Source organism: Semicossyphus pulcher, unplaced genomic scaffold (genome assembly GCF_022749685.1).
Source record: "Semicossyphus pulcher isolate SPU_LCO1_2020_fin unplaced genomic scaffold, fSemPul1.0.p SCAF_2, whole genome shotgun sequence".
Lineage (NCBI taxonomy): Eukaryota > Metazoa > Chordata > Actinopteri > Labriformes > Labridae > Semicossyphus > Semicossyphus pulcher.
In genome coordinates, this window is record NW_027211693.1 from 9,026,040 (window position 1) to 9,050,106 (window position 24,067).

Here is a 24,067-nt window from a genome sequence, read left to right on the forward strand (position 1 = left end):
ATCTGTTACAGTTTAAAGAGGGAATCCATAGCGTACTGTACTTGCTGCAGTTGTGTGCACTCTGTCTTCTTCGGTAATGACGGCTTACACTTCATGAGGGAATTGCAAACAATCCCTTTAAAGCTGCTGTACTTCTGAACTCTCAAAGAAGTTAATTCTCTCCACTGCAGCCTCGCTGGGTAAGATACAGTTTAATGAAGGACCTGTTAAACGTCTTCATTTCTTCAAAGTCATTTCTTTTCTCTCCGGTCATGTCGGCTCTCATATCACCCCTGTAGACCGCTGTCGTCACATCTTTACTACATACAAACAGCTCCGTACTGATCAAACGTGCTGCATCAAATGATTTCTGTCACATAATGATGTCCACAGGGGAGATGTTCGCGTCTCCTGATGAAGCTTGATATCACTTTTCATGTACGAGTTAAACAGTTCCTTTTCTACATCAACACAAGTGGTGGGTTAATTTAACGACAAGAAGAATCTCCCTCCGTGCCGGCCATCACAAGATGTTTTTATCATCAACCAATGAAAGAGACTCACTAATGAATGAATATGTTCATGTTTGCATTTTAGAAATGAAAGACTGATTGGTTCACTAATGAATAATTAAACCGACTCTCGCTCCGTCTCGTGTGTGTGAGATGCATAATGAGAATAAAAGCTTTATTTAAAACTCTAATCTCAAGGTAGGAAAGTTAATACAATAATAAAAAAGGAGCGTCATACAAGTCCTAATAATACATGGTGGTGGACATGGCAACAATAGCACCTGTATTATACTGTATAATACAGTCTGTTGCAATAGCTTGGCAATCCACGCCGGCTCCATGGAGCTGATAATGTTCAGCTTTTGTCGACTCCGTCACAAATGTGTTGGCTCAAAACATTAGTCGTGTTGCTTTGAATTACATTACACAGTGTGTTTCTGCAGTTAAGTCGACAAAGCTTTGAGCTAAGTGAACAGAGGCTTTTTTTAAATACCTTTTTTCACAGATATAGCAGCCAGGGTGAGAGTGGTTTCCACCCAGATTTTGGGTCCCCATGCTCCTAAATGTTGTTTCCTGCAGAAGGAGAGCCACAGTTTACAGTACTGCTTTTATAAATAGTCGGTGAAGAGGACAAAAGGGAGTGCAGATAGCGTCGGATTCTGTGTCCCACTTAATTATCGGTTTAAATGTTTATATTTGGCATTATAAGTTTCCCCCCGGTTAAAGGAGCAGTTCGCCCCTGGAAAAAGCCACTGTCAGTCAAAGCTGTAGTTCTCTGTAATCGATAGAAGCATTAATATTTGAAATTGGCGGCATAGCTGTGGAGAAAGCTGTACAAACAGCTCGTGGTTTCGCCCGTTCTACATTCCTACAACACCCAGCATGCATTGCGCCCCTCCCTCTGAAAAGTGAACTACTACCGTTTTCCAGTCAAGGACATTGATCAGAGCTCAGAGCGGTCTAAAAAATCTCCAGGTCTGCAGTCTACATTTCAAACCTGATCGGAGGCGGGCGTCCCAGATTGAGGAAGTGTAGTTTAGCGAGCTCCCTGGCCTTCCCTTCCTGTTTTCCAGGGCCCATTGGAGAAAGTCCTCCAAAGGCACACAGTGAAATTGCTTTTTTTTCCTACCATAATGCCATTAGCTGCCCATAATAGCATGATAGGACTGAGGTTTAAATTGGCAAACTGGCCCTTTAATAAAAAAAAGCATAGACAGGAAATGAGGAGACTTTTACACCAGGACAGTAAAACACCTACACTCAGCCCTGATGTGAAAGGAGAGGACATAAGGCGAACTGGCCCTTTATGAAACCAGTTACGTTCCTGGATTCTTTAAACTTTAGCCGTGCGGATCCCCTCAGAGTTGGATAAAACTCTCCACTGACAGTATAATAACTCTTAGAGTTATACTCCACTCGGACAAAACGTCTGTTATTAATCCTGTAATTTTGAGGGAGATTTGGCCGGGCTTAGGCAGGGCTTCAATGGGCCGAATGATAGATTACAAGCCTTAACCCTGAGCTTCCTGCTGAGAAGAAGTAGAGTTCTCTCACGGCTCCCGTCTGGCTCTAACAGGCTCGCTAAGTTCACAGCTCAAAGACACAACAAGTGGAGCAAACAGCAAATGAGTGAGAAGGTTAAAAAAAGCATTCAGGAGCCATTGGTACGAGGCCATTGGAGTCACGCTGTAATTGAAGGCGCTCTCATCCTTATTCTGTGTTCTGTGGCGACTGAACACTGTCTGCTGGACCTGCTCTTTCATTAGGTTTTGTATTTCATGCCCTTAGGAGCAGAACAAATTGAGTCTCTGTTTCCTTTTGCTCCGTTGCTCATTACCCAAGAGAAAGATTAAAACGCATTCTCTCACAGGCCATGTTACATAACACAAACCAAAGAAAGGATGAGTGTACATTGTCCTCATTGTCTCAGCAAAATACGGGACGCACAAAAGGCGTTAACCAACCATGGCCGCACTGACCTCGAAACCACCCTGGCTTTTCTTTGTGCTTCCAGTAATGGGAAAAAATTAACTGTCGAGAACACAACCACATCTCATCATATCAGAAACATGCTCCAAAAACTTTTTATTTGTGCAGGAATACTGAATCAAGCCAAGCACTGACTCGGGTCGAAGTCTAGAGCTGTGTTTCCATGGGGAACCTCTCTGGCAGTGCAAGCTTATTTTTCCATGTTACTTTCATCAGAAAAAGGTGCACTCCTGGGCTTTTACAACAACGTGGAGAGCCTGGCTCGCTTGTTTAATACTCTCAGAGCACGGAGCATGGTAAAAATATTCCAGCTTCTAGTTACAAAGCAGCACGCTTACACCAGCAGAACCGCTGCCTCCCAACAGTCTCTGTTTTGTGCTGTTAGCTAAAAAAAGAGGTGCATCGCGGCGGACCCGGGGTCCTCGGAGAGATCAGCAGAGGAAGTAGGACTTTCATTATAGTATCATTACATAAATTATGCAAAGGATTTACAGAACATTTAACCTAATCTATTCCCATTACTTTGCAAATTGCAATAATTGTGCTGCCTCAGTGCATCTTTAAGTAAAAAAAACATCTGCCTCTATAGCACAACACAACAGCAGCTAATTGAGACACTTTGTGTTTTGCATTCTTGTTTTCAGGCTTCATTAAGTGAAAAATGTGTGCAAAACATGACGTCTTTCATCGTGCAGTATCTCAGCGAGTTTATTCCTGTGAATTATGAGCTGTTACAGGGAGGATAAGTCCATCAATTTTCTGTTCTAAAGTTTCTAAAAGTTTCACAAAGGACTAAAATTGTTCCCACTTTCACTCAGCGGGTTTAGTTTAATGTCTGAAAACTTACACTGAGTTATTCTCCCGAAGACAACGCGTCTAACAGTGTGTCATTGTTCTGTCTCATCCGCAGATGTGTACCTGCTCAGCCTCCCAGACGACCAAAAGGTGAGCGTCACCACAGTGACAGTCGGCCAGAGCGCTGTGATGACTTGTGCCATCACTGGGGAGCGGAGGCCTCCTATATTGTGGAAGAGAAACCATCAATACCTGAACTCCTTGAACCTGGAAGACATCAATGTAAGAGCCGGCTGTCATCACTCTCTTTGATTTATGGTGCAGAGGTAGATGGCTAGATAAACGGGTGGACACATGCATTATAGGGTAGATAAATATATAATGGCAGTTATAGCTGAATGGCTGTGACAGTGCACAGCTCTAATTATCCTGTTTTCACTCTGTGAAGCGTCATCAATTCTTTACGACTGTTTCGGCGCCGTCCTTTTTTTCTGCTGTGCTGTAAATTCCAGATAATTTCAACCTATACTTCTTTCTTATCATATTCCAACTTTATTTTTTTTGGCAGCAGCTCAGATTGTCAGCACATTTTGTTTGACTGTTGGCGCTGGCTTTGTATTGTAGGTCTGACAGTAATCCAGGATGTCAGTTTGTGTTCCTGGTGTCTGTGTTTAGAGACTGCTGGGAGGGACAGGGATTTCAGAAAGAGAAAGAAGATGAAGGGGGGATACCAAAGGGGTTCGGCCCTGGAGGACGGACCTACTTTTACAGAGAAAGACTGTATGTGTGTATGTGGCTGTGTTTGTGTGTGTTAATCTGCAAGCAGGGCCCCAGACAGCCCTCTGTGTCACTTTCATCCACATCAAAAAAAGGAGGAAGGACACTTAGGTGGCAAGCTACAGAAAAGACAGACCTCCTTCCCTTTTCCTCTTCGCGTGTCCGGGCTGACCGAGATGTGTGTGATACTGCTGTGCATAATTAAGTCAACACTGTCGCAGTAGATAAAGGGAGACCCAGCGAAGCCACTAATGTAACATTAAATGTTGATGACCCTTAAAATGAGTAAGAGGCGCCCAGCTGTCGCCAGTCATCCTTGGCACCGTCAACTGGCTCTGAAGTAGCACGCTGGTTCTGGTTTCTGGTGATGTGGGATACACATTATGAGCAGGACCAACATCGCGAGGTGATTTTCAGGTCGTGCACACGAGAGTTACAGCTTTTACAGAATTTGCATTTTTCAAGTCATTTCCCGTCATACAGTTTGACGGCCAAAAAAGATGCATGGAAGTGCTGGGAGTTACAGAAAATAAATGTCAGGTCAGATTATTTCTCCAAAACGCTCTGAATATCTTTTAGAGGTTTTGTGGGAGAAAAGAGTTGCAAGGTCAAAGCAACCTTTGATCTATCTTTCATATATTTTTTCCCCAGAACTGCTCTGTTCTTTTTATTCTCTCTCTTTTTTTTTGCAGATGCAATAGACCTAGTTTTTGTTTCATCTCCTGATATCGCCTGCAGACACACAGCAGAGTTCAGTGTCCCGACCAGGTGTGGTCTTTGTCTGCACTTCACACAGTTGTCAGTTTCCCGGTGACTAATATCAGATCCTGCACAGGTCTACTTTCAATTCAAATGTCAGCGCGGGGATAAAAGCTGCTGCTGCCAAATGCTGCTCAGTGTTTCTATTGTAGCAGACAAAAGGTTTGTGTGAAGTTCATCAATAGCTGGAATCATGACAGCAGACAGAGCAAGGACTTCAAATAACTTAAAGTGACAATCTCGAAGATTTTCATTTAAATAAATGTCTGTTTAGTCTCTATCTATCGCCGAATGAGGTAACACAATGGTGATTGAGCCTATGGCCCACTGATGAAAGCCTTTGCAGATGCAGTATTACAGACTGGGTGTCTGTGGCGACTTTCGCTGAAAAAATCACAAGCGGCGCCCAGTTAGTGACGCGTTTTCCATCAGCCAGCAGTGGTTGGTCTGCCAGAGAGGGTAGGCGGAGCTAAGCGGCTGCTTTTCCGCTCTCTGCAAGTGTTGCGAGTAAACAGTAATCTACTATGGCTGAACAAACAAAGAAAAGATGGATGACTACAGATACAACTTCATAAATAATCCAAAGAAAAAGAAACAAACTTGACGCTCAGATGAAGCAAACAGTCTAAAAAGGAAAGCGACCGCCAGCGAGGAAAATCAAGAGTTACAACCGGAGCCAACCGTGGACGTCACACAAGCAGCACTGTCTGGATATCTGGGAAGTGTGCTCCCACAATTACCGCTTATCGCCAGAGGTGCCGCCAAAGAGAACGGAACTAAGATCTTCAAGATTACCACTTTAATGTCTTAGACTGAGCAAAAATTTGTATCAGAAAAAACATAAATTTTTGTGGGATCTGACAGTCAGAATGTTTTCTTGCATTTAGAGAGTGGACAGAAGAACTCATGTCTTGAGTAACACATCATGGATAGAAGAGAGCAGAAAGAAGGATGCAGCAGAGTTTGCATTTTAATTAACTCTGAGCCCCTTTGGTACTCCAGGCTCTTTATATTGCCTGTTTTTAATGTTGTGCTCAAAAAGCCTCTTCCTCTGTCACTATGGTGCACACAGCATGTTGGGATGATGCCAGTGCATCTTTATGAACTGAGACTGAGTTGGGACTAAACCGTCTCTTCAGACTGAGAGAACTCGCTGTTCTTTGACCCTGGAGGTCTGCCATTGTCAGATGTGATTTTTTTGTTGAAGTCGAACATACCCGGAGTTTAACACCCCTGCCAGAGCGCAGATTACCTCCAGAGCATCTGCAGCAACACAGCAAGTGAATCAGCATGAGTATTTACAGTCTCTTGTGACTCATCAGAAAAATGTGTGCAAACCACGCAGCACCAAGAGAAACTACCAGTGGGAACACACCGACTGCAGCTTAATCCAGATTTATTTTTGGCTCTCAGACACCCAGTCAATCATTGTTGTTCCTTCCAGAGAGGAGAATGGATTGTGCCTGCACCTGGCATCCTCAGACTCATCCTAAATTGCCTTGCAGACAATTTCAGTATAATTGCTGGCTGTTAATATTTGTGAGTATCCACTGCCAGCCTTAATTAGAGTCATATTCCTGTGAGCACACATGGGAGCTTTATGCATTCTGATCTCGCAGGCCTTCCCAGTTTAGAACGTGGTTATTTTAGAGATTTTGCCGACGTTCAGACTTAGTGGATAGACATTAATCCCAGTGGTTCGCTTGTATCCCGGAGTTCAATGGAGCCTCTCTAAATTTTGACAAAGCAGCTTACTGTAATTCCATGAAGTTGACAGTTGCTGGCTATTGCATCATCATCCAAGGCTGTCAGTATTTCAATCCTCCCTGAGTGGCCGAGCCAAAGACACAGTCGGGTTTATGTGTGTGTGTGTGTGCCTGTGTATGTTTGCGTCTGGGGATGCTGAATCTCTGCTCTCGGAAATTGCTCAGAAGATGAAAAATGCACTTGATATTTTATAATTCTTTAAAAGTTTGAAAATGTGCACGACTGTAAAAAGGATTTCTTAGCTACTTTTTGGGGTAACGTCCTCGTTGCAAAGTCAGCCTGCAAGGTCACTCTCAAAGTTTATCAGATTTAGCACCAAAATCTTTGAAATACATGGAATTAATGAAAATCTGTTTTGAAGACGGCTGCTTCAGGAGGAGCAGATAGAGCGCAGGAAGCAGCACGATCTGAGCTGAATCTTCTGCTTTCTTATCTTGTCCATTGGAAAATGTGTTTTTATCTCCCATTTTGGCTTTGCTGCCTCATTCTGGTGGGTGTCACATTATCTCCGTGTTGTGGAGATGTACCACATGTAACATTGAATGTACATGATTATTTATAATATCTACGTTCAGGTTCGATCAGTGTGTGCCAGCTCTTGTGATAGAATTTGTATTCTTCCTGCGCTGCTCCCGGAGGACGAATAAATGAGGCGGTGCAACTTTATAAGGCAGATAACTCATAAATCTTACTGAATCATTGGTCACTTTTAATATATCTGCATCTTCTATCAAGAAGGTATTTTTGTCAGATTAATCATGCAGTCTGGGAGCCCAGAATCCGATCTTTATATCATCTGGAAACTGAGGTGTACACTGTACTGTGTCTGTGACAGCATGTATTCCTGTGTGACCACAACACCAGCAGTGCTTTCACCTGTCTGCTTTTATATGTCTTACTGCTTTCATTGAACGTTACTGAATGTTTTACATGTTTTTCTCCCCTACAGATCCCGTCCCAGGTAGGATTCTTTTACGTTTTTGCCTCAACAGACGGACATTGATTCACTTTATGTTTCATTCACAAGAAGCCCACAAAGCTAACGATGTGCCTACAACAGACGCACAGTGCCGCACTGGCTGAGGTCAACAAAAAAACTGCACGTAATGTCATTATTTTCCTGCACATGAATCGCATTCATTTAAAAGCAGGTAGAGAAAACCTTAGGACAGGTGTGTGAGGGAGGAAAAACATCAGACAAAATTGTAAGTAAACTCCCCCACACTGTCCAACTTAAGAAAATACTTAGCTGCTTTCAACGCTCTCGCTCCTCGACCTTCACACTGTTTTCCTGATGAAGGACGAGCACCGAAACGTTGCAAGTAAAGAAATGTATTTTGTGCAAGTGGACAGTGTGTGGGAGTTTACTTGCAATTCACTTTAAACTAAAAATCTGTTCAAAGCAAAATAAAGTTTAAGGTTGGTAATAGAACAAGAACTAACCATATGTTCAAGTCTAAACGCTTTCACTTCCTCAGCCTGTCTGTGGCGTTCAGCATCAAGCCCTGTCATTCCTGTGAAAGATCTTAAAAACACAGGTCATGACATTTATTCTTAAAATCAGGTTAAATAGTTTACTTTAAAAAGGTGTGCGGACAAACAAGCAAACAAACATCGGTGCATGCATGAAAGAAGCATCAAGTTCAATGGTGTGCCTCTTTAGGAGGTCAGGCCTGAGCTACACAGACACTTCTTGTAAACAGGATCAAGACATTGTTGGTGATTTGTTGATGGACAAAAATATTGAATATAAGTAGATTTATCCTTAAAGGTTTACACTTGTTAACAGTTACAACAAGTCATCCCTGCATATGCATCTTCTCGTTGAAATTTAAACATCACCCAGAGATTAAAAAACACTTTTTATGAGTTATGGGGCGACGCCTGCGAGCTACTTCAGACAACTCCAGCTGCACTGATTCACACCTGACATGCGTCATCTCCACAGTCACCTGACAAACACTTCCTCCCTGGCGGTCTATTTAAGCTGCAAGATTTCCGCTCTCTCCCTCTGCTCTGTCACTGCCACCGCTGCCCTGCACCTGTCTGCACTCTGACTTCAGCCCCACCACCACCCAAGCATCCACCTGCAGGCTCCGGCTAGGAGGGTTTAAGATATTATCTCATCAGTCTGCGAGGAGTGATGAGGTCGGAGCATAGACGCCAAATACAAACTTTGTTATGCTGTTAAATAAATATGTCAATCTATACGAACGTGAGTTGTCTGACTGAAATAGTTTTTGTGACCAGATTTTAAGACTTTTTCCACTCTGAGATGTCTGCCTTATCCTCAGTACAGCTGAGGACTTATGTTCTTGAAACTCATGGCATTACTTTGTGTCATGTTAGGTCTCTTTCTTTGCTAAAAAGTACCTCCAGTGGAATCTGTTGTCCGTCAGGTCTGGGGATGATGCAGAGTAATTGGGAACATTGTTTCTAAAATATATTCAACTCCATCACATTGAGGTGAAAGCAGAAATTTTGGCAGCAGAAAAAAAAACATTGGCACAAAAAACTAAAACTATCAGTGTGACTAGATACTCCCGGAGGTGAGGGCGAAAATGTGATTTCTGTAATTTAGTGAACCCGCTCTTTAATGTCAAACTAGCCTCTATTTTTAGTGTGTGACTCAAAATGGTTTCATTTTGGGGAAACAAGATTCTCTCTCTCTGTTCACACCGCAGGGTATTTTCCACATATTGTGTTTCTTTCACAAAGTTTTATGAGACCAGGCTGGAAACTTCTTCAGAGGCCGTTTTGTGAAATGCCTCGTCACCACCAGAGAGGTTAGCTGTCCAATGAGGTGGCTCTTTAGTGTCCTTTCAGAGGTGACCTGTCGCTGACAGCTTTATTAATTATAGTTTCTTGAGGGCTATGGCCTATTTGTAAATCCACCTCTACCTGCCCTTGTCTCCCTTCGTACGCCGGCTTGCTGTGTCTGCAGAGAGCTGGGTGCTGGGTGCTGCTGATAGCCGCGGTGAGGGTGGTGAGCTGAGGTGGAGGAATCATGTCGACAGCCTCCGCCGCGGCTCGTTCCACCCCCCTGAGTTTCATTTCTCCCCCCATTCATTTTTCATTTAAGAAGGTGACACAATATGCTCTCAGCCCAAGGGGCCAAAACGCACCATCGATTTCCCCTCATATTGTGAAGCTCTGATGCTTCACTCAGCCCGAGCTGTTACCGAGCTCGCAGGTTAGATCGGAGCACACCAGGACGAACTGATAAACACAGCGTACGCCTGTAAACACGATGGCTGGCTCTCCCCGCCTGTCTGTAGACATTTAAGGAGATAGTGAATGCCAAGATGCAAAGATGTGATGGAAATGTTAAAAGCTTTTTAATGAGAAAATGCACTTTCCTTGCGATGAACTTCTCTGGGAGAGGACGAGTAATTAGGGCTGAGTCTTTTTAATAAAAGAATGGTGTGTTCAGTTAGAAGAAAGGAGGAGCACAGGGGCCGAGTCATGGACAATCTGGAGAGCAAAAGTTCACACCGCTAAAGATATGTGAATGATTTTTTAATGCATGGCAGCAATCAGGACTGAGCACGTTTTGGCACCTGGCCTTCGTCTAGTTAACGGGCTCTGAAAAAAACCATAATGAAGGCTGCCGTGCACCCGAACGTGCTAATCTGTTATTACAAGCACAGGCAGTCCCTTTGTTTTTAAACTGTCCATGAGGAATAATAGTATCATTCAATTTAGTCACTGTGAGATCTTCAATATCTATTGTAGCAAAAGCACAATAAAAGTATACTTTATTATATAAATCAGTCATTAGAGAAAGAAGAGCCTAAGCTCAGCACGGCTCCTGTTTCCCAACTCAAGACATGTATTAAGTTTGTATTTAAGTCAAAGAAGACTTGGCAAATAGCTTTTATTCATGTATTATTGTATGTTATAATACTTATGAATGTTATATTTATCTTTTATTTCCATAAGTTTGAGAGCAGGAGTAAAATATTTATCTTTATCAGTTTGAAAAATAAAGTAAATCCTTGTAAATGTTGGCAAGGAATTGGATTGGATTATCTTTATTGTCCCCAAGGAGCAATTTGCAACAGTAGCACACTCAAGCAATACACATCATTCAAGAAAATATATAAAACATAAATACCAAAACAGGAGACATAAATACAAACATACATACTCCCATGGATGTCATCATGATAGCCAACATAAAGCCAACAGTCCTTGGTAAATGTGCAGTGGTAACAATGCCTACAGCTTATAGAACCGCCAGGGCTCACAGTATACCTAAAACTGCTATTAGAATGCATTGATTTTCAAGGTTCATTTATTTATCATTTACAACACAAAGTTGTATAATGATGTGTTTATGCAGCTTACAAAATGACAACATGACAATATAAACATAAAAACAGTATATAACGGTATAAACTTTATTTGCAAAGCACTTTCTAGACAAGGTGCTTGGCAGAAAACAAACCAAAGAACAGCACACAGTCCTGGATTTATGTTGACATTTTTTAACAATAGGGGGCGCTACTGAACACACTTCACAATCAAAAGACAGCTGCAGGTAAATTTTCCCGGTTGGCGGTTCTAGTGTTAAGAACCAAGCTGCTGATGGAACAAGTTGGATTTGGCCCTCTGAGTGTAACTGAACCTCCTCCTTTATGTAATGTGTTGCATCAATTGAAAACATTTACCATTAACACTAATTTGGACATCAGCACAAAACATGACAAAAAAAATCCTTTTGGGACAAAGCAAAAAAAACCTCATCACAACATGTCAAGATGGCAGCCATTCGCCGAGAAGATTCATCCCAGTGGCACGCCGTCAATGGGCTCATTAGCTTTGGGGGCTTCTATCTGTTTCACAGCTGAATAATTTATTCTTCTGTTTGCTCTCTTTCCTCGTCCAGCACCATTTTTTTTGTGTGTATTCACGAGCTTAATTATCACAACACAGCATGAATTAATCATGTTTCAGTTGGCTCGACATAAGTTAACATCATGGGTAGGTTTGGTTTAATTACGTCTTTTGTTTGGTTTTAAATGGGTCGCGTGAGAATTGAAGGGCAACATGTTTTGCCTGCATGTCGACCAACAAGTCACATTTTGGTGTTTCCGAGGGACAATGACATTTATATTAGCAGCAGACGTTTTCTGATCGACTGCCTGTCTGCAGCGCTATATGTTTCACTGTTTTTCTATTAAAGTCTGTGTAATTTCTTTGCTAATCAATTATAGCCTCAGTCCTTTCCCATCAGATCACTCTCCTCTGATTGGAAAAATGACATGTACCAGAAAACTATTTTTCTTAACCGTGACTTTGACATTTATTTTCCTCATTTGTTTGCATTGCCTCCAAATGCCTTCAACTTTGGACTTAGATTGATGGACATTTCTCCACAGAGTGCCTTTTTGGATTATTGTCATGTTTTTCATTTCCTATGTGATGAAACATGTTTTTCTTCTCATTTGCACACTGCAGGCTTGTTGCATCCCCATTGACACTGTTCATTTCCAGCTTCAAACACCTTCAACCATCACTGCTACACTGCAAGATTACCAGCACTTACTCAAGGACTTTCTCCAGTTCATCATTAAGACTCTGTTTCCTCTTTCTCTCTCTTGTAGGACTTTGGGGATGATGGTTCACTGTACATCACCAAGGTGACCACAACCCACATGGGCAACTACACCTGTCATGCTGACGGCTACGAGAAACTTTTTCAGACCCATACTCTTCAAGTGAATGGTAAGAGGCTACTACAAAGATGATTATTTCAAAGCTCCTTTTCAAAGAGGTCATTCCCCAGCAGCACTTCACAGTGTTTGTGTAAATAGGTGTGTATGGAACTTATTAACAGTGGAGTCACTGCAAGTAAATAGGTGATGCCATGCTGCTCTCAGGAAGCGGTTGTCACCAAATCTATTACAAAGAGCAGCACATGTTTTGTCGTGTGCTGGCTTCTACAGCAAATGTATAACATCCCCAAAACAATTTAAACAGCCAGTTTGCTGATTTTAAACCTCAGTCCTATCATGCTATCATCGGGAGTTAATGCCATTATGATCGAATAAGAATGCAATTTGGCTCTTTGCCTTTGGAGGACGCTAACCGCTTCTCCAATGGACCCTGGAAAACCTCTGCGAGACTACGTAAAATGCATCATCTGGCAGAGGCCAGGGAGCTCGATAAACTAGACTTCCTCAATCTAGGACCTCCGCCTCCGATGTCATGTCTCGTTTAAAAAAAAAAAGGTTTGAGATGTGGACTGCAGACCTGAAGATTTTTTAGATGATCCACTGGTATATTCTTGTCGTATTTCGGATTCTGTCCCGCTCTGAGCCGTTGCCTGCAGCGAAAATGGTAATATTTCACTCCAGCGTCTCTCGCTGGGCCATTCCTTCCAGAGGGAGGGGTACAATGCATGCTGGGTGTTGTAGGAATGTAGAATGGACGAAAACGAGTTGTTTGCACAACTTTCTCCACAGCTATGGTGCCAATTTCAAATATTATTGCGTCTATCGATTACAGAGAACACCAGCTTTGACTGACAGTGGCTCTTTCCAGGGGAGAATCGCTCCTTTGTTGTTTTCCTGACATTTGTATTTGTTAGACGTTGTGATTGGTTTCAATTTTCTTTGTTTGGGATCTTTAAAGTATGTTTTATCATTTTGGAAGAGTAAAGAAAGATCAAAAGTAAACACATCTTGACATCAAGATCTGTGACATCTATTAGAAGTTTACTTCAGTTTAGGGGAATTGCAGTAAGTTAAATTGTACCAGCTACTAACCTGCCACACTTTACTTAAATTACCTGGAACTGGTAAGAACTGGTAAGAGCCTAACCTGAAACCCTGGTGAACTCCTCCAGCTTTCCACCACGGCTCTGCTCCTTCCTCATCATGCTTCTTAACGCTCTTCAGCGTGGCTGTCAACTCATTCAGGTGCTCTGCTCCTCGTCTCATATCAACAGCCGTGCACAGAGCTCAGTGTTGGCCTCAGTTCATTTAGGTTAGCAAACAGATGCAGACGGAGTCTAAAGCAAAATTCTTCAGGGATCAGGGATTGTCAGGCATTGTCAATCACTGTCTACACTGAAAGAGTTGTGTTTGCAGCGGCCCGCCAATCTCCCCTCCTTTCACTCTCACTTTTTCTGACCTTGACGTCTGCCGTCTGACGGGGTCATTTTATGTTAGTCTTGAGATTTTATAGCCAATCAGAGTTAATAAATGACCACATGTGACCGTGACAACAGCAGCAGTGTCTATGTATAAAAAGGTGATCCATCCATCCATTATCTTCTGCTTATCCGGGGCCGGGTTGCAATGACAAAGTGACAAATTCCCCAAAAATCCTGGTTTGTTGTGATGTTCTGCTGGATCCAGTAGACATGCAGTTCAGAGTGAACTGTTATTCAACTTTGCCCTGTGAATTGTACAGTCAACCACTGGTACCTGCCTGTCATGATGCATCTTGTTTTTTGCAACAGAGAAGTTTTTTTTCCCCCAGCACTGTTTCTTTTTACAATTTCACCCTTCTAGACTAGATTCTGCAGCGCTAGGGTTATGTATGTGTACTTATGAACCTGTATCCATAGTTCGAAGTAGTTACTAGTACCTGACAGTACCTTTTTTTGGTGCTTTACTTCCTGTTTAAGAACATTTTATTAGTTATTTTGAATATCGTACACATAATATTAAATGGAACTGCTAACTGTCTGTCATAATGTGTAGATGCTGGCCCGCTCTGCATTTGGCATCACAAATATTGTAACCAGCTTTGTCACGGTGAAATTTGGAAATGTGTAACTGCACTCGGGGCTGCTTTTTGTCTGCCTTTGCCCTGACTCACCATAATAGGCCTGTGGTTCACTGATTATGCAGAGCCTGCACATTATTTGACAGTAGGGGCTGGAGTTAGCTAACCCGGTTGCTGATGGTTGGTGTCCCGGCCCTTGCTGTTATGTGCACTGGCGCACTGAAATGGAGTGGACCACCGTTCCTTGAACAGTTTAAAAAGGTGTCATTGTGTTTGGCATCACAAATATTGCAACCAGGTTTGTCTATCCAAATGTGTAATTGCACATGTGACTGCTTTCGGCTTGCCATTATCGGCCTGTGCTGCACTGATTATGCTGAGCCTGCACATCATCTGACAGTAAGGGTTGGACTAGCCCAGTTGCTGATGGTTGGTTTCCCGGTCCTTGCTGTTCTGTGCACTGGTGTACTGAAATGGAGTGGACCCATCATTCCTTGGACAATTTACAAGAGTGCAATCCTCTCTCTCCTTCTCTATTTTTAACTTGACTCTGTTGCACCAATGTGATTTGGTTGATACTCTTAAAGTGCAGACTTTCTTACCAAACTCCAGCTCTCACACTTTGCCAATAGTCTATTGTTTCTTTGCTTAATATTTATTTTTAACCAAGTTGGACAACACCCCAACTGTTTGACTGAAAGCCTGTCCCTTAAATCAGCCCTGATGGCTTTTTTCAGTGAAGAGTTTTATTTTCCACTTCAAGCTAATTGGTTTGGGATTGTCGTCAGTGTGTGAACTGCCATGTGAATGCAGAAGCAGAGAGCTGGCGCAGAGGGTGACGGTGTAGTGGCTGAACTGAGATTTAGTTTGTGTGAATGGTCCTCTTTCCTCACATACTGGACCTTATGAGATGAATATGAATTAAACCTCAGTGTAGAAAGCTTCACATATTCATTACATTTGACAGACAGTCTGTTCATTATCATTCTTCTAAAAGAGCTCTCCAAGGTTAATTGCAATAATACACAGGTCTCATTATAGCAAGTATTGTGTTTATGGAAACAGTGAATCCCATGAGAGCTATTACTTTTGTTCCTAATTGATAGTGAAACTTCCAGATGACCTTTTTACCGCAGACAATGAATTCCACATTCTTGGTCTGGCTCGAGTCTCCAAGGAGCAGCTATTACCCTGCCATGACTACTGAGATTTTCTAAAACTCAATTAAGGAACGGCTGAGAGAGAGACGGTAACTCTGGGAAACTGCATTCAGAATGCTGTCCATCACTCCGAGGCCGCATGAGAATGACGAGATATACAGCATTTGGAGTTTTATTCAGAAGAGCTGATGCAATTTAGACAGGAGGTGCTTTTAGAGGAACTTTTGATTTCCCTGTGAAGCAGGCGCAGCCGGATCCTCCACACACTGCACACGCTGTATAGTATGCTTGTGCAGCGTGTGGAGGATCATTCAGGGTTTTTGGATGTGGATGCTTCTCCTCACAGATGTGTTTTTATTGACAATCTTTTTGTATTTCTGTCATATCTTGATGGAGACTCTGGAGCTATGTCTGCGTCCTGCACCATTATCTTCAAGATGTTCATTTTGTTGTGATTTGTTATCTTGCGTCTTCTCTTGTGCCTTTTTTTCTAATCTAAAGCTCCTTCTTTGTCGCAGTGACCCCACTTTACCCAAAGGAATCAATAAAGTTGCATCTAATTTGTACTGTGGCTGGAAACTTTGTCCACTCTCCCAGCCACTTTAGCAGAAAACAAATCGTTGTTTGGGCTAAATTAATGAAAGTCTGGGTTGAATCGTCAAATACACCAACCACCTCTGCGGCTGGAAAAATAAATGTAGTTTTCCACCTGCTCTCATTTTGAGAAGGTAATTTGAAATCTAAGTATTTCTGATGGGTACAATGGAGCAATATGGGCCCTAATGTTGTGTTTACTTCTGCCTGGCAGTATCATCTTTCCAAAGGTAGCGCTTGTTGTTCTGCGGTTATTAATGATACATAACAGATGCATTACTGATGCAGCATTCATGCACAGTTTGTCATTGTCATCTCTTTATTGCCCTCTCACTGGCTTCATTTGAGAATGATCTAATCGTGAACTCCTAAGCATTACCACATTATCCTGCTGGGTTGTTGTGTGCGTGCTTTGACCCTGCTGTAGTTAAAAGGTCTTCTTACTTACTCCTGAGTGAGGGGGACAGGTGCACCTGGTGGCTGAGCCTATACCCATGGGGCTTTGTTAGGAAATAATGTGAGATAGCGACCACAAAAGCCTCGAAGGTTAGCAGTAAGTGGCAAAGGATATGATGTGCTGATCAGATAGACTCACTAATTGGTTACTAATTGGTTTGTACACCATTTTGAAGCCTCAATTTGGCATTTTTACCATCTCCATGGAGCCAGATGTGACCACATTTGGACGAGAGGGTTGATATTATCCTGGTTGACAGGTCGCCATTGTAGCAACATGTACAGCACAGGCAACCACACCCTAAACTACACCCTGCTTCTGCAATTTCACTCTAAATGGGACCATAATATACATAATGATCATTCTGTATTAAAAAGCCTCATTAGAGCATGTTTACTGGGCTGAATAAACGTAGAGGTGTTGTCCTTTTCTGTTTACTGACGTACAATTTGAGGTCACCCCTGCTGGACTTTAGTAGGAAAAGTACGTTTAAAGCACTTTAGCATTGACTTCACGTGAAACCATGAGGGTTTGTGCACTTGTTATATTCAGTCTGGCTGATCTAAGGCTACAAAACTGGCCCTCAGGACCTGGGATGTCTTATTCCCTAATGGGAATGGGTCAGGGCAACAGGTGGAGCCGTAACAAGTAGACATATTCAAGTAGATAAATAGTTGTTGAGCTCACCTCGGTGCCCAGCAGCACCTCTGGAAGCAGAATCCTTAATGGGGCTGCTTCAAGAGTTGCCGGGCTCTTGTGGGGATTCTCAAAGGTTTGTGTTTTTCCCCAGAGAGCGAGAGGCTTGGCCTCATGCTGCAGAGAGGACAGCTCTGAGTTCTGCCATGCTGAGACACCAAGAATACATTCAGAGTACACTGTCTGTAGTTTTGGAGAGTGTGTGTCACCAGGAGACTTCATAGTTTGATATGATTCATTATAAGGAACAGAAATTTAATGTACTTCTATTCTGATAATTGTCTTTTCAAACACTTCTCATGGAAAATGTTAAAGACCAGCTCCTGTCATGTTTTAAGACGTATAAAATGCTCTGCTTGAAAAAATAAATTGTGTCTGATTTTTCTGCAAAATACGTTTTATTACCTTGTAAAAATCCTCCCAAAGCATCTCCTCCTTCTCCCTCATTAAAAATTCATGAATCTGCATAGGCCCCGCCCACTATGCACATTTACAACCGCCCGCTCCGTCGTGAAAACAAAACACGTCTCTGCCTTCGTTCAGTGGCAACTTGTTGAAACTCAGTTAGCTTGAAATGTAGTAATTAGTAATAGTAACGTTAACGTTAGTAGTCAGTAGTGAGTTTCCAAAAATGACGATGGCGGTTACAGCTGGTTGCCATAGGTTACACATAATGATATGCATAGCGTCACCCCGTCCATTAACGGGATTGGCTCCTTAGATTTGTGACGTCTCAAACCTGCCAATCTGAAAACGTGTTGTTCAGCCTGTCCTTGGTACACTGCAGTTTAAAAGCAGACAGGCCCAGCCATGGAGATGACTGCTGATGTTGTTTCTGATATGTCTTGTAGCACATGAAAAACACCACATGGAGATGTTTACAAGGTTAAACACTTGATTTTCACTGGAGGGGGTCTTTAAGTTTTCCAGCTTAATTGTGACCACACAGTAAATTGAACAAAACAAGCAAATTAAAAGTTCAAAGTATTGTTATAACTGTGATTATATTATAAACACAAAAATGTGACACACTGGCTTTTTAGAAATAATGAATATTTCATATAATGTTGCCTAAAGTTTTTTTCATTGCTCGTTATTCTCCTAAGCAACATATCCTCTGTGGACTGAATAACTTTTATTGTAATTTTAGCGTTTAAATTCCAATAAATAATGAAAGAATGAAACACACACATCAAACAGAAGAAAAGGAACCCCGCCTGTGCAACACCGAGGAAACAGTCTTTCGAGGTATAAAAGAAAGCACAGACGGCACGGTGGTTTCCCCCAGAGATCCATTATGCTTCCTAATTTCTGTCCCAGATCTTTTTAAGAACAGCTCCTGTAGTTTCTGTTTTTACTTTTTCTTTTATCCTAAAAAAAGTTATTTTTCACCGTTGTGTGAGGTACATGTAATGCATTGGATGTGGGTGCAGGACTAAAATATAGTCTCGGCTGGATTTCTCCCACATCTCTGTGCCTGGGAAGCTTGAAGCTCGGGTGAGAGAGTAATCACAGCTGAGAGAGCGGGCGTTCATCAGGCTGCGTGCATATTTGTCACAGTGTCTCTGTAAACGTCTGTGTGTGCGTGAGTGTGTGTGTGTGTACAGTATGTCATGGTAGTGTTTGAGTGAGTGGTTGTATACATGTGACGGAGAGGGCAGAGGGATTACGTGTGATTTTGAGTGTGTGATGTTCACGTGTACTGGGGCAGTTCTCACAATCTGATGTTTATGACCGCCATGTTTTTTAGCAGCAGCCACGAGTTCAATTTGATTGAAGAGTTGTAACAAGTCTGCCAGGCTAAGTTGGAAATCTCCCAGTACTGTGATGGCGAAGTGGTCTCCTGCCATGGTGTTTGTGTGTTTGTGCGCACGCCTGCTCATCTTCTACAGAGCCATGGCCAACGGGAGTCTTGCTGAGTGATTGACGACTGGCTGGGGAGCTTTATGATGGAGCTGTCAGCCCTGCTGCGTTGCATTCTCCTGGCAGTGGCTCTCCTGACACTCTCAGAAGCGCATCACAATGCGACTTCTCTCACATCTTGTCTGAATCGAGTTTTGAGTGGAAAAACCCCACTGACCGGCTCGCTCCTTTCATTTTATAAACTGTCCAGGCAAAGGAAATGGTGATTTGCAGGCAGGCATAGAGTTTACACACACCAATTGGTGGAGTGTGTAAGTGAGGTGTTTCCAAAAGGCAGATAACACACTTTTTTTTCCTGGTTGGAAGGGGAAAAAGACCGTGTGGTTTTCTGTAGCTTTTAGGGAGCTGACAGAAGATGGAGCTTAACTGTGAGAGAAGGAAAACATGAATTTATGTCTAAATCCTGTCAGAAAATGCTTTCAATAATTGAATCAATACATTAATGCTGCCTGACATATATATATATAAAATCACCAAAAATGTCAGTTTGGTGTTATCATTATCTAAAGGCGGATGTTTCAGGAAACAGCAGCTAACAAACACATCAGGTGTGCCAGCAGGTTATTCCCTAACCTCTTGTGATGTCACAGACGTCACTGATTGAACACTAACACCTAATGCTCTCAGTGTAATGTAAACAACTCCTGCTTCTTAAAAACACTTTAAAGACACACTGAAACTTTGTTAGGAAGTTTCATTTTTAATTTAATTTGGCATCGTAATTCAAATGTATTCTTAAAATCAAATGTATTGGACTTCTTACAGTTAGTCCTCAGGATTGTGTGATTAGAGCCCCATCCCCGGTAACGGTCTGTTCTTCATAACATCGGTCTGTTATCGAGAAATAACAGAACTCGGAATGCCGTAATTAACCAACCAGAATCAAGTATTTAACACAGCGGTGTAATGAATGTTTTTGCTCTCTAAAAACATTTTGGATGACAAATTTTAGGTCAAACACATTCATCACATCAAATCTGATTTGGAGCGCTGAGCGAGCCCTGCCCATTATCTAAACCACCCCTAACCGTTTGCTTGTATGTTCTTGTAGCTAGCAGAGCAGTTGGCAGTTGGCAAAATCCATTTCCTGATGTCACATGAGGATGAAGACAGGTGGTTGAGAGAGGTGTATTTGGAAGCTGACAGTCAGTATTCTCTAAACTGTGCCACTTTTGATTTATTAAATGTGAAGGATTCTCTCTTAATTAAACACACACACCTGTTTCATATCACTCACGAATCTGTATCATCACTAGTTATGCCTTCTTCTTCACTGTTATTTCATCATGTTTGAATTCAAACATACAGCTGTCATTTTATTCGATGTTTTGTAGACATCGAAACATTTACACCTGCTCCTGATGATGGCTTTTAGAGCAAAACCAGAAGCTTTAAAATCAAATCTCCTCTTTTTTGACTTTACGTTTGTGTTTTAAATTTCAGTGGCACTCCTGGTTTCAGTAAAATGTGCATAAATAACACATTCATATTAGCCTTGATGTACTGTATTTTATCAATAATCATCATTAATGTAACCCACATAAAAACCACTCACTCTTTAGTTGATTGGTGTCTGTAGCAACAGTATCTCATCTTAAGCTAACAACAATCATCCACATTCTCCTGATAAGTTTCTTTTAAACTTAAGAATAACTTTTTTAAAACATGTTAATTTGCAGTCATCCAAATCCTTCTTAACAGTCTTCAAATTAACACTTCTTTTAAAAAACTATTTGCCTTTAATATTTTCATGCTTTCTTTCTACCTTAGGGGGGAATTAGAACATTTACACCTCCACAAATCAGTGAGGAACTGCAGTAGCATTAATAAACCTCGGCAGCAGCACAGAATATACTTTCTCTCCCACATTCACGGTCACTGAGGGAATTCACTGACAAGAGCTCTTTCTCAAATAATGGGCCTTTGACTAAGGAATGACCTTTATTGAGCTCCGTGGGCACCTCGTGGGGATCGCAGGAACATTGATAGAAATTGGCTCCTCCTACTCTGACAGCCCTCCACCCCTCCTGCCCCCCCGAGGAACACCGGGGCCGGTAACTGATGGACAGCAGTCACATAGTCACAGCAGAGGTAGATAAGCGAGATATTCAGAGCAGATACCTGACAGGAAAATCTATACAGGCTAATACAATGCAAACTGTGGGGTATGTGGTTTTTAAATAGCTTCCCAGGCTTAACAATGAGGTGAGACGTGAGGAGCGCCACTGCTGAACAGCTCTTTAAGGCTAAATTCAGATACCATTCATGCATTGATGTTCATCAACGATGAAATTCCCTTCCTGCCAAATATAATTGGTTATTAGTTTTTTACATCATTCTGTGAGGTCACATATTGTCTCTTTAATAACTTAGTCTTTATATTTTCAATTTGAACACCACTCAGTAGATCCAATTTTCATACAAAAAGAATCTGACAAAACAATTTCCACAAGGTCAAGATGTTAAGGGTCAAGAATGGATTAAATAAATCTAGATTATGAAGCCAATTTGGGCAAGAAGGCCTTAAAATACTGGAACAATAAAAGTCAATTCAGCCTGATAATCTAAACAGAATCACTACAAAATTCCCAACAATCGAAAATAATTTAGTTTTTGCACTCTTTTAGGGGTCATTTCTGTATATTGACAGCTATTAACACATTATCCTCTGTTATTGCCAATTTATACATTAGCCCTTTTTACACTGCCAGTCCGAGGTGAGCTTATTACGCCTCTGTTGCGTTCCGTCTTCTATGTAAAACGCACAGAGGCGGAATGGTGGGGCGAAGTCGTTCCGCCTCTGAGCCGGCATCGGAGGTAGTAACAGAGGCGAAACGAGCTGGCGGGGCAGAGCAGCGCCGTCAGGTGTATTTGAAGCACGCGCTGTTTACTTACACCAGACAGCTGGGTACAAACACAGACTGGGGCGGCTTTATGCAGGTAAAGCAGTTTTTATTTACACCTGTTGCACATATTTTGTATTATACGTATTGCTTTTTATATTTTTTTTCTCATTGCCTATTTTCATTGTATTTTCTTATTTTCATTCTACTTCTGTGTTCGTTGTTCTGCACCAAAATCACCAAAACAAATTCCTTGTATTTGCAAACCTACTTGGCAATAAACCCCGATTCTGATTCTGATTCTGGTGTTGCTTGGTCCAAAGTAAAATGACAAAGGCAGTATAAGATAAGATAAGACTTTATTGATCCCCATTTGGGGACATTCACTTGTTACAGCAGCTCAAAGGACAGGGGGAAAACAAGTGATGGATAAAAGAAGGCAAGACAAAAAGACAATAAAATACAGTAATAATATTAATAATGGCGGAGCGTCGTAACGGTGCTGAGGAGGAACCTCAGTGTAAAAAAAAAGGGCTATTGATAGTTTTATTGAGCATCTAGCTTGCTCATTAGCTACATAAGAAGATGACCCTCTTATTCCTAGTGCACCCAGTTTAGCACAGATTGATCAATAGTTATTCTATCAATGGGAAGCAACCACTAACTGGCACAGAAACAAACACATTTAATTGCTGCACTGGTCTGTTGGGAAATCGGTCCGAAAACAACCATGTTCCACAACGTTGTAACATTGTTTATTACATTTTAAGAGACACAGAAACTTTTCCTTTCAGGCACTCTTCTGTTGACAATATCCTCAGTTTTCATACAAATATTTAAACATGGTTCCTCTGTTTACCAACATAGTTAACTATGTAATTATGCCATGCTGAACTGGGGTGAATACCTGCGTAGAAATCTCTTGACGTTTGAGAAAAACTAGGCTGGGTTATTAAAGTTTTGGCAGGCCCTGCCTTCCAGATGTTTCATTAAATTAGGTCCATGAAGCCTACAGAGGACTCAAACTTCTGCTCTGCCCCTGCCAACCTCTACATACCCTCTACACTCACAGCACTGATGAGACCTTCTCTTACCTATTCAGTAATTACACCTCTGCACAGTGAGCGCACACTTTTACTGTAACCTATCTGACTCCTGCAGCGGTGTCACCAGCTCTGATTGGATCACAGGCAGACATCTGCCGCACAAAGTACCAAGCAGTTCCATCTTCTCCAATCATACAAGCAATTTACCCAAAATAGGTGTGTGAGATGAGCTGTGAGCTTGACATCTATTTTCTATCAGTCTCAATAGCATCAGAAGATTGTTCTATATACTGTATCGGCTCCAACAAAAGACCATCCTGATGATCAGATCACAGCTCTGTCTATCTTTGCTGCACCTGAGTCCAAAAGAATCTATTTGGTGTCTTCTGAACCAGCCAGAAACATACTAAAATACACGACAGCATTTATGTAAGAAGACTGTAAAAATGTAAATTAGATAAAACTGTATTTAAATTGACAAACTGAAGCCTGCTTATTTCTAATCCTTTATTACCATCTCAAAGAGAATCAGTTTTATTTGGTGGATTAGAGGCACCAACCATCAAAAACCTTCTGGGGCGCAGCTGGTTGCGTTACATCCAGATCATTTTACTGTTTTCCGCCACATTAAACTCCAATTTTCTCCTCGACAAAGAAAAACTGTGGAATTTGTTCAGACATTGACGTAAAGTCTGTGAATGTAAGATGACTTTCTTAAAGTCTAGAAAATCATAATGTTAGATTAAAATCAAAAGGGCAAATATTACCAGGCATCATGCAGGAAGAATGCATTAACATCCCTGCTTCTTTATGCACAGTGCCTTTATATAAACTGTGCTAGAAAAAGAAGAAGACATACTTTATTAATCACCGAGGGGAAATTCAATTTTTTCACTCACTTTCACTGTAAGTACAAACATGCTACACACACAAAGGCCCGCACAAATACACACATGCACTAATGGAGAGCAGGGTTTCCCTTAAGAAAAGCCTGTGCCAGTGAACGTGTCCTGGAAGCTTTCAATGTTAC

At 41.8% G+C, this 24,067-nt stretch overlaps 1 protein-coding gene across 1 annotated transcript in view; it reads left to right on the forward strand.

The window, feature by feature from the left end:
- The window catches only part of fstl5 (follistatin-like 5), a 199,686-nt gene that overhangs the window by 125,566 nt on the left and 50,053 nt on the right, over positions 1-24,067 (forward strand). The window contains exons 7-8 of the mRNA XM_069670589.1: positions 3,391-3,557; positions 12,188-12,308. Coding sequence (XP_069526690.1) covers positions 3,391-3,557; positions 12,188-12,308 — 288 coding nt within the window. The remainder of the gene's footprint in view (positions 1-3,390; positions 3,558-12,187; positions 12,309-24,067) is intronic.